Genomic DNA, 20,600 nt, shown 5'->3' with positions numbered 1-20,600 from the left:
GTTCCCGTTTTTGAAGTTTTTTTTTGTTTTTCTCTTCTTTTCTCGGGGACTTGCAACCTCCCTTCTTCTACCCCCCTTTTATTCTTCATAGGGGAGACCAATAGCCGAACTGTGGGGGTTCGTGCTCACTCCAAGCTTGGAGCTTGTTGAGATCTCCAAACTTAGAGTTTGTAGAGAATTTATGATCGACCACTTACATCATTGTTTCGATCTAATCCAATCCCTCTTGGAATCGAATCTCTTGGAAGCGACTACGCTCGGAAATTCCTAATTTCTTGGAAGCAACTACGCTCAGAAATTTTATATGTTTTCGTGGTAGCTTTTTCCGCTCCGAAACTAACCCTAATTTCTTGTTCTCTTTCAGGATGAGTAACCTGAACAAATTGGACTTTGCTCCATTGGGAACAACTGGCTCTGGATATCACAGGTGGGTTCGTGATGTCCGCCAGCATCTCAAGGCCAATGGAATCCTGGATACGATTCTCGAGCCTAGCCAGGACGTGCTAACTGTTGAGCAAGCTCAAGCTTTGGAAGCAAATAGAGCAGCCTTCGAGGCAAATAAGGCGAAAGCCATCATCCTAATGACTCGTCATATGGATGATTCGCTCCAGTACGAGTGTATGAATGAAGAAGACCCCAGAAAGCTGTGGGCCTCACTCGAAGAAAGATTTGGCAACGTCCGTGACTCCCTGCTTCCTGACCTAGAAGTGAGATGGCATAGCCTCCGCTTCTGTGATTTCAAGTCAGTTCTTGACTACAACTCGGAAGCACTTCGCATTAAATCCTTAATGGAATTCTGTGGTAAAGAGATCACAAATGCGATGTTGATTGAGAAGACTCTCTCTACTTTCCCCGTCTCTGCATTGATGGTTGCTAAGAACTATCGAATCGATGTTAATGCAAGACGAATCACAAGGTTTCATGAGCTCATTGGAGCTATGAATGTCGCTGAAAAGCATGACAACATCCTTGTGAAGAACTATAATTCGAGATCCGTGGGAACAGAGCATATTCCGGAATCCAATTATAGTCGCGCCCTAAAGAGAGGGCACCAAGAGCGAAACCCTAATATTAGGGATACTTCTGGACGTTCTGGTCCATATAATCGCTCTACTTGGGAAGGTAACCGCCAATATAGGCGAACACGGAACCGAAGAGGTGAACGTGGAAAGAGAGAGGGAGGCAACACCTCTGGCCATGTTGGTGGCACCACCAACACTAAGAGCCATCTAAATGACGCTTTCAAAGCGCCTCAATCAATGGAGTTTGAGCAAAGAGATGTATGTTCTCAATGTGGAGTGTCTGATCATTGGGCACACATTTGTAGAGCTCGTGAAGAAACTGTCACCGCCTACAAAACATATTGTGAAGCAAGAGAAGCTCACTATGTTGAACAAGAAGATCAAGAAGATGATCTAGAGTGAAGGGTTGAAGACTACGAATCTGGCTGGGATCAATAGATCGCCAATTCTGTTTAAGTCTTTATTTTCCAAGAGATGTAGGCAATTGCCATATTATTTTTTTAGTAGATGCCTATGGTTTAGTCTTTCTTCAAAGTAGGCGTACTCAATGTAAATGTGATGTCTAGGAAGGTTTTGAGATAAGTGGTAATTAAGCGAGCTTTGCTCCACCGACATCTCCCTACTCACCTGGTCACATTTGCGTTGGAATTACCGAAAGAAGTTAGACGACTACCATTGTTTTGCATTAGCTAAGCATTTGGATTAGATTCTCCTAATGGTTAAGAGACAATGATGTACTCCGTTGGCTTATGAATAAAATTTCGAGTTCTCTTCATTATGACTCCATGAGCATGTTACTTTGTGACTACGATGGCTGGGCCATCAGTATTAATTCAAGGACATGGAATAGCCCAAGTTCCCCTTGCCAAATGGCACCTTGATTATTCTCACAAAACTCTCTACGCTCCTAGGGTAAATCACACCCTATGAATAGCCAACGGATTCCATGCAGAAATGCATGAGGAGAACAGAAATGAGTTCCTTTGCAATGCCTCTAATGATTGCGAACAAAGGCGCATCTTAGAGAAGTTTATGTGTCTCTCTAGTAGACTCTATGTCACTATTCGAGCTATTAATCCAATAAAGGTTATGAGAGAAGATCTCTTGGATTTAGACACATATTGGCTTCGTCTCGACAGGATAAGTCACCCTGGTCATGATATGGTGATCCGTCTACTAAAGACTTCACATGGACACCCTCGAGCGAAATGAAGCAAGAATCAAAAATTGATTCCTGGACTTAGCAAGACCGCAACAATTGCAGCATCTGGCGCTGCAGCTGTCTTGGAGCGCCATATGGCCGCCCAAGTCCCTTGTGACAACGCCATATTTGGCGCTACCCATGGCCATGACGCCATGGATGTCAATCCCCATGGTTATAACGCCATGGATGCCGCTTCCCATGGTCATGACACCATGATGGGTGATGTAGTCACAAACTTTGCTTCAATATGCGTTTCAAACGCTCAGGCCCAACCAAAACTCTCCTTGGTTGCTTCTAAGGCCTCTCGCTCATTTTACAAAGCCACTTCCTTAGGAAAATTAGGACTGAGACCGTCCTATGCAAAGGATATGAAAATACTCATTATGTTCTTACATAGAATCCGTAGGGATTCTGTGGACTGATTCCACCAACTTGCGGACGTTTAAATATCTCATGATGTTGGTTGATATGCCCACACGCTGGTCCCGTGTTGTGCCATTGTCCACTTGTAATGCTGCTTATGAAACACTCCTAGCACACATCCTATGACAACGGGCTCACTCCCCGAATCATCCTATTCAGTCAATTGGATTTGACTATGCTAGTGAGTTTACATCGAAGACTTTCGATGGATATTGCAATGAGACTGATGTTGGACATCATATTCTCCTGTACACACCCAAATGGTCTCGCGGAAACGACTACGATGGTAGTCAAGACATTGGTAATGCGCACCAATCTCCTTATATCCGCTTGGGGTGATGCAATATCGCATGCAGCTATGCTAATTCGTCTACGACCTACCGCCACTCAATCTACCTCGGCGTTACAGCTAGTGACTGGGTACAAGTATCGTACTTACGCATATTTGAGTGTGCCATTTATGTGCCAATTGCGCCGCCACAGCGCTCTATGATGGGTCCATACAGACGAATGGGCAACTACGTTGGATTTGAGACTCCAACAATCGTCTGCCACTTCATACCCTTGCTAGGCGATCTCCTTACCGCTGGATTTGCGGATGTCACTTTGATGAGACAGTCTTCCCGTCATTAGGGGGAGATAAGAACACGAATGTTCAACAGGAACGACAGGAATTGTCGTAGTCTGTCCCCACTATGTCTCATCTTGATCCCTGTTAAAGTGACGAGATCACACATCTGCTGCAAATATGCCTGCAAGGAAGTACGTCCCTACCAGAGGACGTAGCGCCACCCTACACGGAGGTAGGCATGGCGCCAACGCCAATGAGAGTGGCACTCTGGCGTTACAGGCCATGGCCCCAGCTAGGATGCATGGGAGGCCCGTGGGTTCGAAGGATACTTTGGCACATTCCAATCCTTTGATCATCGACACTCAAAATCCGTCTCATGAGAATCTTCCGGGTTATGGTTATCGTTGGGGGACGCCTCAACGTTAGAACCCTATTCCTGAGAATATAGAGCTCTATGAAACTTACACTAGTGTACATGAGATGTGGGATAGAAACTCCATCATAATTGATGATGTAGTCGCGCATTTCGTTGCGCATGAGTTTGTTGAGTCCGATGATATCGAACCACGCTCCGTTGATGAATGAATGCCAACGTAGAGAGATTTGGCCTAAATGGAAATATGCGATCCAGGTTAAGATGGATTCTCTAATGAATAGGAAGGTTTTCTGAGCTAGTGATGCCAACACCTCCTGACATAAAACCTGTTGACTAATGGGTCTTCGTTAGAAAGCGTGATGAGAAAAAGAGATGACAATCTCGCCTTATGGCGCAAGGCTTCTCACAAAACGCCCTGGAATCGACTACGATGAGACATATTCTCTCGTAATGGATGTCATTGCACTCCACTACCTTGTCAGTTTGGTAGTTTCCGAATAACTGAACATGCAGCTTACAAAATGTGGTCACTACGTATCTCTATAGGGATCTAGATACGGAATATACATGAAGGTTCATGGTGAACTTCATTTACCCAAGTCAAGTGGCTCTAGACCACGGGGCGCGTTTTACAAAGAGGTTGAAACGCTCACTAAAGTGACTACTTGATTGGGAAGGGATATGCCCACGCGTTTCCATAACAAGTTTCGGATTCTATCGCGGTTCATGTTGGACATGATCTTCATTAGAAGCCCTTAAAGAGTTAAGGGAAACCGCTGAACACTAGAAATCCGAGTTTGAGATGAAGGATTTTGGGAGAACACGATTATGTCTCGGTTTGGAACTTGAGCATCGTGTTGATAGATGCTTAGGCATTTTGACAAGGTCAAACTTTCAAGCACCCCCATGATCGTCCGTAGTCTTGATCCTGAAAAGGATTCTCTTCGTCCGAAGGATGATGACGAAGATGCGCTAGGGGCAGAAATGCCCTAGTTAAGTACAATATGCGCATTATTGTACTTAGCTCCATGCACAAGACTGGACATCTCATTTACAATGAACTTGTTAGCTAAGGTATAGCTCTGCGCCAACGCGACGCCATTGGATTGGTGTAAAAGATATCTTTCGATACTTGAGATGTACGATTGATATGGGCTTGTTCTATCCCTACAGAGAGATGATGGATTCGGACCCATCACACACCAGGAACGCCGCCAACACCGGCATGCGTCCCCTCTCCCCATTCCAAAACGAAGTTAGCGTCTTTGAAGGTTTTGCTGATGCTGGGTACCTCTCTGACCCACACAAAGGTCATTCCCAAACTGGTTAAGTGTTCACCATGGGTAAAGACTGCGATATCTTGGAGGTCTACAGAATAGACCCTAGTCGCTATATCTTCGGACCATGCAGAGACTATTGCTCTATATGGATTGGATCCATAATTACGCATGTTCGAACACTTGTGGTTTGAAGTCTACCACAGATGAGCCTACGAGCATTTAGGATAATGCAGCTTGTTTTGAACAAATGAAGTAAGGCTACATCAAAGCGACAACACCAAGCTTAATCAGCAACAACAGACTCTCTTCAAGATCAAAATGAACTAGGTTCGATCTGAGGACAGTGTGGCAGACTTGCTCACTAAGTCATTGCCTAAATTCCACTTTCGAGAAACATGTTGGTAGCATCGTTTACGGAAGGTATCCGAACTCCCATGACCGTAGTCATCAGGGGGAGATGCAGACATCAGGGGGAGATGTCTACATGTATGGTCTCGAAACGTGAAGGGTGTGTTGTGCTCTTTTTCCCCTTCGATCGAGGTTATTTTTGTCCCACTGGGTTTTTGTTACTCGGCAAGGTTTTTAATGAGGCAACGAGAGAAGCACCACGTTTGGACGACACAAGGGGGAGTGTTCAAGGAAATCCCGATTATGTGTCTGGCCCAAACTCTAGGTTACTTGACCTAGACCTAGTGGTAATAGGATTTAATTAGAAGGATCTAGAATCCTAATCAATGTAGAATTCCTTTCCTTGTATGATTGAGATTCTATGCATTGTAATCCTCTATATAAAGAGGCCCCTATTATCAATGAGAATACACAACAAATTCCTCTCAATTTCAGTTTTTCTACAACAATATGTAGTTTCCTTCTTAGGGTGCGGCTATTACCACCCTATTAAATACTTTGTTCACCCTACAAGTTGTTGATTTATTGAAAGACTAAAATATCCTAATACAAAATTACAATAAAAGAAAATATCTTGTTAAATATAATTACAATTTTTTTTTTCTTATCCCCTGAAGAACAAATACTTAATAAATGTTCATGCAATTCAACAATTCAGTGACCAATCATAGTTTCCAGAAGAGAAAAGAAAATAGGTCTAATCATAACCCATATGTTTCATTAATCCATCAGTAGTGAAACATTCATAATGCAAAGAACCAATAAACTGAATGCAAATTGATGTTCATTGGGTAATTCAGTCAAGCACCATCATTCTAAACTTCCTCAGGTTATTCCTTTCCGAGTAAGACCATTCCTTTGTAGTCGAAACTTGAAAACAAGATTACCTTGAGGCCGCCTCTCCGGCCAACATTTTAATCCCTTCTCCTGCTTGAACTACTATGACAAAAATGAGGAGGGTAGACATCTGTACATTCAAAATCAAGTTTAGATATTTTGCACTCGTACCAACATCAAGTTTACACTAGTAGACCCCTTCTCCTTCACTTCTCAAGTTTCTCTTAATTGTTTGGGGAAAAGATATTTTGGGTATTGCAAAATGGATGAACAAAGTAAACTTGAAATTAAAAAAATATACATAGGGTGAGAAGAGAATATAGGGTGAACAAAATAGTATTAGAAATGATATTTTAGGTATTGCAAATAGGTGAATAAAGTAAAGTTGAAATTAAAAAAGTATATGTAGGGTGAGAAGAGCATGTAGGGTGAACATAGTGGTTAGTAGGGTGGCAATAGCTGCACCCTTCCTTCTTATCCTCTATTAAATTACAATGTTTGAATGTTACCATATATGTAGTTTCCTTCTTATCCTCTATTAAATTACAATTTTTGAATGTTACCATATATGTAGTTTCCTTCTTATCCTCTATCAACGTAAGAGATCAAAATATGTTTTCTTGTTTCACTCTTCTCAGGTTAGGCATATTTTTCGTGAAGCGCATGGTGTAGCCAGTAGATTGGCTAACCTCGCTAGCGTTAATTATTTAAATGATGTTTGGTTAGATGAGACTCCTGTTATTATTCGGGATGTTCTCTACGAAATAGTTGTAATATTGCTAGAGGTCAAGGCACTATGTCTGTTGGGTGCATCACGAGTATGAAAGTGTATGCAATTTGTGTATGATGTGCCCTACTCCCAAGTATAGGAGGTCAAGTTTTAGTAAAGGGAAAAAGTAAAGAGTATCGTACCCAAGGGATTGAGTAACTCTACCCTAGCTAGATTACCGCAAAAATAAAACCTAGAAAACACATGCGAGTCTATCTTCTTACAAATTAATAGTCTCGGCCCTTTGGAAGCCAAAACTATCAATAGTGATATTTACAATGGTAAAGTGGTGAATTGGCTTTTGAATTGATTTTAGAATTTACGCACATAAATTAAAGTAAACAAAAATAAAGTAGCAAATAAAAATAGAGACTTTGATGTAAGAGAGAAATAGAGACTTAGGTATCACACCTAGCCTCAATTATGCACACAATGTAACCCAAAATTAATGTAACAACATGCTTTGATAAAATTTCCCCTTAGTGCTTTGATGAAGCTACCAAGAAACCAACTAGTCATGCAATTTAACAATCTCTTCCGAAGCAAAGCTAAATTACACAACCTTTATACCATTCAAATCTTCCGGATCCTAAATGGCCTATGGTGCCGTGAGCCTAAATTCTTCCGGAACCTAAACTCACAACATCATGCTTTAATTTCAAGGTAAGAAATTCGAGCAACTTAGTTCTTCCTGTAGGAATAAGCTAAGCCACCACCTATTTAACTACACATGCTCATGGAATCAAGAGTTTATCAAGTTCATGTTTCCGATTCATTAATTTCCTAAAGCATGCTTCTAGGTGATAAATCTATAAACACACTTAGGATACATGAAAGTATAGTAGCCAAAAGATTCAAAACATGCATAAACATTAAAGAACATAAAGATTACATTGTTTTGTGCACAACTTTGAGCCCTAGCCCCAAATTCAACTACTCACAACTCATATTTACACAACTAGCTACAAGCCACAAAACATCATAGATAACAAATAAAAGAGAGCAAAGAGTGGAGAACAAGTGATATACCCACGGTTTTGACTCTTTTTGGAGCCAAACCAAAAGCACAAGATGTCCCCCTTGCCTCCTAGATGCTATATGAGAAAAGAAATGCTTCAAAGTATAGGGATTTCGGTTTCTAGAACCCAAATCACTATACAAATCCACAAAATCTCAAGAACAAAGTAAGAACAAGGCTTGAATGTTTGAGAAACTAGAGAAGTGATTGATCAAAGTGTGTAGAAACTTCGGTTTTGGTGAAACCCAAGTGGCTACACACCTTTCTCTTACACAAAACTCAAAGAACTATGTACAAAGGTATGAAAAACTAACCTAAAACTAAAGAAAAGAGAGATTTTGATGCTCCAAAATGAGGGAGCCAAGGGGATGCATGGTTTTGGGGAGAGAGAATGGGCTATTTAAAGGCCAAGACAATTCAAATCAAGGGTGGAGATCAAAAGAAATGAAGGGTTAGATGTGATTGACAAATGTGTAAGTACAAAATGTGGATCTAGTTTTTGATTTCACATAGAAACGACCTAGGAAGCCCATAGATATTTTGATGGAGGAGAAAAAGTAAGGGTAGAAGGGTCATTGTGTAGGGTATTGGAGACAAAAGTATAAGGTGTAAGAATGAGACCACTTGTCATCTTTCAAATTTTGAATTTCAAAATAACCTAGACCTAAAGTCTTCCCATCTAAAGTCTCTAATCCTAGTCAGCTCTTCCTTATCCTCCACACATGTTCTCGGCCGGAAATGTCGGGAATCCGGCGTTGACCACCGTTAACCCATTTTTTGTCCGTTTGCGCACTTTCTTCTCCTATCTTCCTTCAATTGAATCTCCACCGAGAGTTCTGAATTGGCATTTGACCTCTTCATACCAAATGTTCCTCCATGAGTGTAGATCATCCTGGTAAAATTTTAGAGCTTAGTTCACCGTGGTTTGGCCGGAAATTCTGCCGGAATCTGTACAGGTCCGGTTTTGCAATTTTCGTCTTTTAGTCAGAAACTTGGGCCGATCTTTTGAAGGCCTTCCACTCCGAACTAGCTCTTACACTCTTCATAAACAATTATCATTAGTATGTCTAGAATGGATCTGGAAAGTTTCAACTCATTCGGAGTTCATTTGGTCGGTCTTCCGCTCCTCCTTCCTTGACTAGCTTGGTTTCTGCTAGCCGGGGTAGGAAAATGTGCTAAAGTTGAGTTTTTAGTGCATTTCCAAGCTTCTTCATCATTTCCTAGCATGATAAGGAAAACATAATAAATATATATAAATAAACACAAAGGTTAAGCAAAAGTGTAAGATTAGGGGAATAATTATAGGTAATTATGGACCTAACAATGTCCCCCTCTATGCATAATTTTAATGATAATATAATAAGTCAGGCGTGGGAATGAGCCTTCCAGCTTGGCTGGATTCCAAACCCCTTCAAAAAAGAAAAAATGTTTTCTTGTTTCTCATTATATTAGTTTTGAGAGTTTTTATCACTACTAGGGTCAAAATTGAAGTGATTTGTGGTCAGAGAGCCATCAACCATCTATAACCCAATCTTCTTCTTCTACAGAATTTAAAAAAAAAAAAAAAAAAAAAAATCCTCCATTCAATTTCAATTCTACCATCGATCATAGAAACGAATAAAGTAGAGATGTTTCACAAATTCAAAAGAAACAAAGAAAAATGGGGAGAGAGATAGAGAGAGAAGAAAAAGAAGAAAAAAAAGAAGAAGAAGGGAATTAACAAAGTAAAATGAAAAATAATTGAAAAACTTTTTTTGTGTAAAATATTATTATAATTCTACAAAACACCGCACTACACGTGATCAATTTTAACAAAGAAGTTAAAAAAAAAAAACCGAGGTATCAAGTTGATTTGTTTTTAAAACTTTAGGTATATCATTTTGATCACTTTTGAAAGTTGGGTATCATTTTGTCCGGTGCAAGAAAGTTGTGACCCTAGTGGTGATAAAAACTCTACTTTTGATGAATTAGAATACATCTCTTACTCAAAATGGCATATTAGAAACTGGAGAATGGGATAGCAAAAGGAAAGTGCCCTAGCAGAGAAGGATGAGATAGATTGAAGTTTCTAAAAATTTTGGGGAAATCACATGAATCCTATTCATAAATGGAATGAAAAATTGAATTATTGTTCAATAGTTAATGGCAATCCTTTTTGTAACTTCTTACCTATCACAAAATTGTACTTGATAGATAAATAGTTTCAAGAGATTTGTCTGAAGAAAAAGATAGATAAGTGGTGATAGAGGTAAAAGCCCTAGAATGGAAATCCTCAACACGTTGATATATAATCGTATATGACTTGTTAGCGCATACTACGGGAGTATCTAAATTAAATTAGGGTCATTACCATTTACTACTCTCTGTGTGTATGTGTGTCTGTGGAGAGAGAGAGAGAGAGAGATTCTAAAGAGAACCTCCTTAAATTTGAAATTTGTGGATATTTTTATTTTTAGCATGTAGTTTAATAATCTAAACTACTTATTCTCTAGTTACAGTTACATATACACATATGAATTCTACAAAAAAGTAGCCAAATCAGAAAACGTTTAACCATTTGCTTAGCACAATGTTCGTTCTAATTTTATTTAACGGATTATATTTGTTTGCATATTTTCAATGAACAAATGATTATGGATTTGGTTGATTGCATATGAATCAGAAGGATCAAAGTTTGAAATTGTTGAAATAGATTGTATATTAGTGAAAAATTAATAGGCCAGCCTGGGCACGGGCCGAGCCCGAAGCAAAATTCTCAAAACTTGAGACCGAGCTCGAAGTTTTCGAGTCGGGCCTAGATCAAGGTTTCCAACAGTCAGGACCGAAGAGATCAAGCCCGAACCGAAGTTTTTTCAGGTCAAGTTTGCCGAGTTTTTGGTTCTGCATGGCGTGAGTCACTAATCTGTGAACAATCGACGACAATGAAGATCTATCACTGGTGGAGCTTCTTGCTAATCCTCACCTCATCCCAGCAATTATAACGGGTCAAATCGTTGCCGTTCATATCAGGAACTACATCAGAAGTGTCAAATCACTGCCTAGCTACTACACCCAACAAAAACTTATTCAAGGCTAAAACTCAAAATCAGCATCCATAGCTTTTCCCAATGAAATTAGCAACTTTCTGCAACTTTTCACAAAACCCAACTCAGATTATATGCTCAGGACCAATCTCCACCAACTCAGTTCACTAATTTGCGAAACTGAGATTGGTACCAAAGCAAAAATCAGTCAATGAGAGTAGCCACGTAGAAGGGAAGAAGAGAGAGAAGAAGAGGAATTTAAATTTTGAATTTTCATCTGGGCTTTGGCGGAGAAGAAGAGGAAGAAGAAAGAGAAGAGAGAGAGAGATAGAGAGATCGATGTGGCTGACTAGTTGAGGGGAGAAGATTCTAAAAAATGTCCTTCTATATAGTAGTGCGAGATAAAGTGTGGATGAGTCTATAGTAATACTATAGACTTCTCAACTGAAAACCTGGCACCTAATCAACTTACTGGATTTTTGCGTTTTCACAAAACTTATCAGACCGGTTTTTTTTTTTTTTTCCTGTTGGGCCTGAACCGAACTAAAAAACAAAATCTGAGAGCAAAAGCCGGACTGAATCGACTGGTTCGAATCGGTTTGGGTTGATTTTCCAGTCTTCCATTTTTTTTTTTTGCCCAACTCTAAAACTAATAAAAATTCTCAAATTTTAAAAGTAAGGAGGTTCTCTCTAGAACACACACACACACACATATATCCATGAGAAGAATAAAATGCATAGTAAATTATTCCCTCAATTATTTTTCTCTCATATTCTTGGACTTGGTATGAGAGCAAAGATCGATCCAATTGGGATTTTGATTCTCTTCTTTCTTTGATTTATGAATTTTTACCTCAGCATCAAGATTTGATCTCTTGTCCATTAGAAGATTTGTTCTTGACTTAGACCTGAAACTAGGGTTTGCTGTTCACAAGCCGAATTATATCTACTATGAAAACCTTCATACGAATCATAACCCCTCTTGATAAAACAAAGAAAGACCAATAAGAGCCATTCCAACTGGTCAACATTTTTTTTTTTTTGAAAGGTCTGGTCAACATTTTCTCACTTCAAGATTGAGCGGAAAATAAAAAATAAAAATACACAAGCAATTTCTCCTTCTGGGTTACTTTGTTCTCTCTCTATTTCCTCAGCTTTTATCCAGTGCTTTTAAGCCATGATTGAGAATCATGCAACTAATGGAAACCGTATTCTCAATGTTAAAGATGACAAACCTTGCTCCAATACAGACTAAGAATCAAGCAGTAGCTTTTTCTATGTACCCATTATGCAGAAGGTGACATAAATCTTGTTATTTTCCTTTACTTTTTGGTTCAAGCACACTTGAAAATGTGATTTTTCAGTTTCAAAACCAATTCATCAAATGTTTGAAGTTGAAAACTTTAGATATTTTTATTTTCAGGTGATTGCTCAGATGTTGGGGACATACTCTTTGATATTTACAGGTTGTTAGTGTTGGGGACATCATTGAGTATGAAAATGTATGCAATTTATGAATGATGTGCCCTACTCCCAAGTATAAGAGGTCAAGTTTTAGTAAAGGGAAAGTGAGAGTATCGTACCCAAAGGATTGAGTAACTCTATCCTAGCTAGATTACCGCGAAAATAAGCCTAGAAAACACATGCAAGTCTACCTTTTTACAAATCATTAGTCTCGGCCCTTTGGAAGCCAAAACGACCAAAAATGATATTCACAATGGTAAAGTGGTGAATCGGATTGATTGATTTTAGAGTTTACACAAATAAATTAAAGTACACAAAAATAAAGTAAGCAAATAAAAATAGAGACTTTGATGTAAGAGAGAAATAGAGACTTAGGCATCACACCTAACCTTACTCATGCACATAATGTAACCCCAAATTAATGTAACAACATGCTTTGATAAATTTCCCCTTAGTGCTTTGATGAAGCTACCAAGAAACCAACTAGTCATGCAATTTAACAATCTCTTCCGAAGCAAAGCTGAATTACACAACCTTTATACCATTCAAATATTCCGGATCCTAAATGGCCTATGGTGCCATGAGCCTAAATTCTTTCGGAACCTAAACTCACAACATCATGCTTTAATTTCAAGGTAAGAAATTCAAGCAACTTAGTTCTTCCCGTAGGAATAAGCTAAGCCACCACCTATTTAGCTACACATGCTCACGGAATCAAGAGTTTATCAAGTTCATGTTTCTGATTCATTAATTTCGTAAAGCATGCTTCTCAGTGATAAATCTATGAACATACTTAGGATACATGAAAGTATAGCAGCCAAAAGATTCAAAACATGCATAAACATTAAAGAACATAGGAATTACATTGTTTTGTGCACAAGTTTGACTCTTTTTGGAGCCAAACCAAAAGCACAAGATGTCTCCCTTGCCTCCTAGATGAGGACAAGATGAGGACTTCCACCATCTTCCGTCCAAAAACAAGTGAAGAGTTGAGGAAGAATGTTATGATTCTATCCTCATACGGGCTGTCATTCTTGTATGGGCCTATTTGGGCCTTATGTTTTATGAGTCCACTACTTCTAGATGTTTTCTTTGCCTAAATAGCCACTGGGACTTGTAACAGGATCATTGAATAATATTGAAGTTTTCATTTACTTATTTCCTTTAGGTTCCTTTAGCTTCCTTCGTTTACAATTACATTTTCCGGTTACGATCCCGGGGATCGTAACAACTGGTATTAAAGCCCACACCTGGGCCCTTTCCCTGTTAGTCCGGCGGCTTACGGCGGTGGGATCTCCGGCGGGTATTACAGCTCTCCGTATCATTTCTAACGGTAGCTTTACCTGTGAGTTTACCCAATTATCATCGCAACCAAACCCTTACCCACCATTGCAACTCAACCCTTCTGCAACCATCATCAATGGCCACTTACTCCCTCACCAATTTTCATGTGTTCCTCAGACTCACTCGCAGTTCTTCCCTCCTCCATACTTGCAACCGATTCATCCTATTGCTCCGCAGCCACTCACCACAACTCCTCAAAGCCCATCAATCCCTACTTACCATTCACCTCATCCTAACCCAAATCTCTGGATTCATCCTTCAATTTCACAAAGCCATTCACATGAACCATCAATTCCCAGTGTTTATTCTCAGTTTGTCCCCACAAAAACCATGACTACATAACCTATTTACTATTCTGCTCCTCCACCTTCAGCTTATGAGCAACCACGACTAATTTCAGATCTAATGCAGGTTGAACCTGCCCTTCAGCTTCGCGCAATTTCAATGGAACCTGACCAGATACTTAAAGATCAATTGGAGGCAAGGATTTCGAAGACGCCGGATTCTTTTGAAGTCATCCGCTCCCAACAATCAACATTCCAGGCTGAGATTTTAGCAGAGCTACGTCAACTGTGTTTGGGTCCCAAAAACCCAGTGACTGAAGCCAATTCAAATTTGTTGAAGTTTGGGTCACTACCACCTACTATGGTTGCTACATCTCTTACGGCGTCGGGGAAGACATCGTCCTCAGCTACGGCTACAACTGGAGGTCGTAGTATTCGAATCTCGGAACCAAATGTTAATCTATCACCTCATGAAGCAATATTGGATTTGAATAATGATATTTCTGTTGTGGTGGTATCTGGAAGTAGTAGTGAGGATAATATTTCTATTGGTATGACTGAGAAATTGAATATTGTGAGTAATAGCATGGGTGCTAGTACAGGAAATAGGGAGTCTAAGATTCAAAGCACTGAAGGGGTGAATAGTGTGATGTGGAAGAATAATGTTCAATCACATTACTTTCAGCACACTCACTTTGACAATGGATCATCTGTTGGGAACACACTTCTCGGTTTTGAGGCTCATACTTCCATGGATGTTGGCCACGGATTATTGAGTGGTAATAGTGGTGAAGAGAATTTGTCTGTTGGAGACAAATATGAAAAAGCGCAAGTGACTTCTGAAATGGTGCTAGAGAAAATATGGGAGAAATGGAAATCAAAAGTTCATGCCAAATTTGCAAGTGAAGGGAATGCAACGGAGCTGGATTCTACTATTGGGGAATGGCTCAATCTTGACAGACCGGCAACAGAGCTGGATTCTACTGTTGGGGAATGGCTCAATCTTGACAGAGAGATGGTGATATGTTCTACTGATGCACAATCTGCAGCAAAGGGAGTGCAATGGTTCATTCTCTGCTTACAACTTTGTCATTATGAGATAAAGGAGGCTAAACTCTTTTGCAAGGAAGCATTCGACGGACTTAGTGAACTGACTCAGAACTCATTGTCTCAGGTATTCACTGCATTGGATTTAAATTCTCAACATGTTAGAAAAGCTTTTGAGTGTATCTTGTCCTGTATGCTTAAGTTCTATCATAATTGCTTGAATGATAAAGCTGGAGAAGAAATTTGGCCTCCTGATGATGGGGAATGGTTGGATTTGGATGGTGAAACCTATTGTCGAGTTGTTAGAGGATTTCTTGATAACAAAAATGTGAAAGAGTTGGCAACTTTGATTATTAAAGCTCAGAAGCTAGAGTCTTCTACAATTGTGGTTGATAGATCATGTTGTTGTGGTATTGTTATTGCTTGTGTTGGTATTGAATTTTCAGATAAAGAACACAACATTCTTGATGAAGTGAATGCTCAGGGAGGTATTTTGGGGCGTGATGTGCATGTGCCAATATTAAATGCTCTTTGCAAAGAGCGTAGAACTGTTGAAGCCACTCAACTGTTTATGGATATTAGTAACTCGAAGCCTTGATAAGGAGCAAGTGAGTTTAAATGTTGTTATAATGGATTCAATTGTGGCTGCATTATGTGGAAAATGTATTGACTCCATTGAGCTACATGTCAAGATGGATGACGTTGGAATTTCATTTTTAAATTGGTTGCTTGCATTTCCTAATGCAAAGTTCAAGAGAGAAGCTGCAAGTATAAGACACAGCTTGGCATTTTATATTGACGATCAGATGGGTTTGGAGATTTCGACATTAAAACATGAACTGCAAACAGCTAAAAGTACACATGAAAGCCACTGCTTGCAATTAGAGGTAAATGCAAAAGAAGCTAAACTTGAATTGAAAGGGAAGTTGAACGAACTTGAATCTTTGCTAACAGGTTCGAAGAAGAATGAGAAAGAACTAGAGGCATCTTTAGAATCTGTATCCGGGAAATGGAAACAGAAACAAGGATCTTACCAAAATTTTGTAGACTAGCTATCAAGCTGGAGCTTTGACGGAACTAAATGCTGCTCTGGAATCTACAGGGTGTGAAATCATGAGTGCAAAACAAAGTCACTCTATGCACTCATGGTTAGTAGTGGAAACTTCTTCTACTTTATTTGAATCAAGTAAAATAAATCGAAAAACCTAATTTATCAAAAACTTGTGTAAACCTTGTTAGAGAAGAAAAGTTGATGCCGAAAACTCTAAGCCGCAAGGCCAATAAATACATTCCCATGAGACATTTGATAGTTAGGCCAAAATGTCTCACCCTTATTACATTGTAGTTCCGTAACTTATTAAGAAAATTAGTTCATTACAATGTTTAAATACTAGTTTTAAAAAAATAAAAATTAAAAGGGAAAAATCTTCAGATAGTATCTAAATTATGGTCCAATGCACATTTTGGTACCTAAACTTTCAACTTGTAGTACCTGAACTATTGTTTCGTAGCTAATTTATTACTTCTATTAACTTTGCCGTTGAATTTGCTTACGTGACACAAATATAATTTTTTTTTTTTTTTAACAAAAATGCTGGCAAAACAGTCATTTCACTAAATTCGAAAACAAGATAAAATAAATCTGTTAACAACATTAAAAAAAAAATCAAAAATATGAAAGTGTTGTAAATATTATTTCTTATGTGGCTGTCCACGTTATTAGTTAGGGACCTACATGTAATATCTCAATAGTGTGAACACTTATCATGTAAACCCTACCTCTATATAAGGGAGGCCTCTGAGACTGAATAATACACTTCTCCATTTTCCCCTCATCTCTCTTTATACATTTCTTACTCTCTACAAAGTAAGTCAATATTTTATAACACGTTATCAGCACGCTCTATTCTTTTCTTTAAAACTCGATGATGATCCACGAGTCCTTATGGTGCAACTCTGTTGCTTCCAACCATTACTCAAGATCTATGAGTCTTATACTTCAATTTACTTTTTGCAGCAATTTTTACATTTACTGTATAATATATGTTGGCAAGCATGCGTCCACGTTTTCTTATGTTTGTTAATTATGGGCAATGATCTCTAAATAAGATGGCCAATGTTATATATGTATAATACGTTCTGATTTCATATACATGTTTCATATATCGATCATTTCACAAAGATAGGAACGATAAGTATGCTTTAACACGTTCCTTATATATATATATATAAGATATATGTTGTTAACATAACGGATATATGTTTGCTATTTCATTATTTATCGTATATTTAATATTTATTTAATTAAATTTACCTTATATGTTTTATCAAGTATATTTAATATTCATAATACAAGTGAACCTGAAGTTTCACTACTGCTACTCGAGCCAGAAGTTTCGAGTACATATCCGTTTGAACCCGAAGTTCAAAAAAAAAAAAAAAAATACGGAATTTTAGAACCTGAAGTTCTAATCATAAGAACACGAACCTGAAGCTTCTTGCATATAATTGCGATCCAATGTTCACTTATTTTTTTTCGAACCTGAAGTTTCGATATTGATTACTTATTTGTTAAGAACCTGTAGTTCTAACACTATATATGGATCCTAACATACCTCATCTTCATTGTGGCAGGAAGATGACGAATTTGGCAAAATTGGATTTTGTCGCCCTTGACATCTCTGGCAAGAACTACCTGTCTTGGGCCCTTGATGCCGAGATTCATCTCGAAGCCCAAAACCTTGGGCCTACAATCAAGGAAGGAAACTCAGCATCCCCGCAAAATAAAGCTAAGGCTATGATTTTTCTGCGCCACCATCTCCATCAGGGATTGAAGGACGAGTACTTAACTGTCAAAGACCCATTTGAGCTATGGACAGGTTTGGCAGATAGGTTCGCTCACCAAAAGACTGTTGTGCTCCCTAGGGCACGTTATGAATGGACGCATCTGCGCCTTCAAGATTACAGTTCTGTGATAGATTATAATTCCGCCATGTTCAGGATCACCTCCCAAATGAATCTTTGTGGAGAAACTGTAACTCAGGCCATGATGCTTGAAAAGACCTTCTCCACTTTTCATGCCTCAAATATGGTCTTACAGCAGCAATACCGAGAAAGAGGATTCACCAAATATTCTGATCTCATCTCTTGTCTTCTGGTGGCTGAGCAAAACAATGATGTAAAGGCCATTGGGCGAGCTTGACCATTTTGTCGACCCTGACCACGTCTATGACCACGGTTACGGGCTTTGCCATGCCTTCCACCACGTCTATTGCCATGACCACTAGTAAAAGTAGCATTCGCTTCAGGGAATGGTTGTGATCCTGTAGGGCGAGACTGATGGTTCTTCATTAAGAGTAGCATTTACTCTTAATGAAGAACCATCAGTCTCGCCCTACAGGATCACAACCATTCCCTGAAGCGAATGCTACTTTTACTAGTGGTCATGGCAATAGACGTGGTGGAAGGCATGGCAAAGCCCGTAACCGTGGTCATAGACGTGGTCAGGGTCGACAAAATGGTCAAGCTCGTGGGGGCTACAACCAGCAGTTGGGCCCAAGGAACAATGCCAAGATTACTAAAGGAAATGGTCAGATGATCAAAACTCATAAAAATGAAGACAGTGTTTGTCTTAGATGTGGTGGTAAAGGCCATTGGGCTCGCACCTGTCGTGCAGAAGACCATTTGGTGGCACTTTACAAAGCTTCCTTGAAAAAGAAAAATGTGGAGACAAACTACATTGACCACTCTGACCCTTGGGATTCATCTGAGCCTATGGACATTACTCCGCTTGATGTCTCAGATTTTTTTGCGAACAATGGAAGCAATTTTGATGATATGACCAGTGGTGGAATTCTTGACGACAACTAGTTGTCAGCCTATGTTTAGGCATTTTTTTTCTCTACATTAGTCACCTTTTGTTTAGGCCTCTGAATTGTTTTTTTTAGTTTGGTTTGTTCCTAGCTCGTTTGAAAGGCAATAAAAAGAAGTTTTTTTTTTTCTTTCTGGATATTTTTTTTTGCTATATCATGTGGTCTATGATTGCATATGATTTAATTACTCATGTATATAACTCACGTGTCTAAGTAACTTAATTACTTCACGGATAATTACTCATTTGTAATTATGATGGGTATATAACTAGTTATTCAATATGATATGCTCTCTTATTATACCTACACGGATAAACATCTCAATGTGGTCTTTATCCATGATGATCATGATTAGTTATCAAACTATATATTTGGATTACTTCAAGTTAACTTTGACTTTTGAGACTATACTTATCTATTAGTAGGAATTTATATACGAAACTACTTATAACTAGTCTCCTTATTTTTTTGACGTCAGTTTGCAAAAAGGAGAAATATATATATATATATATATATATATATATATATATATATATATATATATATATTTTTGTATCCAAATTAATGACTAAATTGTGTTATCTATAAATGATCTATAATATCATGCCTTACTGCCTTAGTCAGATAATTAATTATTTTTTTTTTTATGAAGGCATGAAAATGGATTTTGGATGCTCTCAACTTATGAAGGATGGAGAAGAAATATGTCTTGCTGACAGTGCCACTACACATACGATCCTTCGCGATCGGGTTTATTTCTCCACTTTAACACCTTCTAAAGCCAATGTGACTACTATTTCAGGTCCTGCAGACCTGATTGAAGGCTCCGGAAGAGCCCACATTAGGCTACCCAATGGAACTCCATTGTCCATTCAAGAGGCTTTATACTCTTCGAGATCCAGAAGAAATCTCCTCAGTTTTAGAGATATCCGTTTAAATGGATACCACATTGAGACCACAAATGATAATCATGTGGAATATCTTTGCATTACGTCCGATAAAAACTGCCAGAAGCAGATATTGGAAAAATTGGTTGCCCTATCATCTGGGTTGTATTACACAACCATTCAACCAATTGAGGCATACCATGTTGTGAACCAGCAGTTCAAAAATCAACATACATTTATGCTTTGGCATGACCGTTTGGGTCACCCCGGATCCACCATGATGCGTAGGATTATTACAAATTCCAATGGACATCCATTGATGACTAAACATATTACTTTGCCAAGCAACCCTTGCAAAGCTTGCTCACAAGGGAAATTGGTGGTTAAACCATCTTATGCAAAGGTAGATATCGAATCCCCATTTTTTCTACAAAGAATTCAAGGGGACATTTGTGGCCCGATTGACCCATCTTGTGGACCATTCCGATATTTTATGGTCCTAGTTGATGCCTCTACAAGATGGTCACACGTTTGCCTCTTGTCTACCCGTAATGTGGCATTTGCCAAACTACTTGCTCAGATAATTAAATTACGAGCTCAATTCCCGGACTACACCATCAAGTCCATTCGTCTAGACAATGCTGGTGAATTTACATCTCAAACCTTTGATGATTACTGCATGTCTATGGGAATTGAAATTGAACATTCAGTTCATCATGTTCATACACAAAATGGTTTGGCAGAAGCTCTTATTAAGAGACTTCAAATAAT

General features: G+C 38.9%; 2 protein-coding genes across 2 annotated transcripts; both read left to right on the top strand.

Annotated features, from left to right (window-relative positions):
* Positions 1-17,708: 17,708 nt before the first annotated feature.
* On the top strand, positions 17,709-18,272 carry LOC133728986 (uncharacterized). Its single transcript, XM_062156457.1, has one exon. The coding sequence runs from the start codon at positions 17,709-17,711 to the stop codon at positions 18,270-18,272; it is 564 nt and encodes a 187-aa protein (XP_062012441.1).
* A 170-nt stretch (positions 18,273-18,442) lies between these two features.
* Positions 18,443-18,940, top strand: LOC133728980 (uncharacterized). The gene has a single exon (XM_062156445.1). The coding sequence runs from the start codon at positions 18,443-18,445 to the stop codon at positions 18,938-18,940; it is 498 nt and encodes a 165-aa protein (XP_062012429.1).
* Positions 18,941-20,600: the final 1,660 nt, after the last annotated feature.

The sequence above is a fragment of the Rosa rugosa genome, chromosome 1 (genome assembly GCF_958449725.1).
Source record: "Rosa rugosa chromosome 1, drRosRugo1.1, whole genome shotgun sequence".
Taxonomy (NCBI): domain Eukaryota; kingdom Viridiplantae; phylum Streptophyta; class Magnoliopsida; order Rosales; family Rosaceae; genus Rosa; species Rosa rugosa.
Note: the sequence above shows the minus strand (reverse complement) of the source record. Positions and strands in the feature narration are given on the sequence as shown.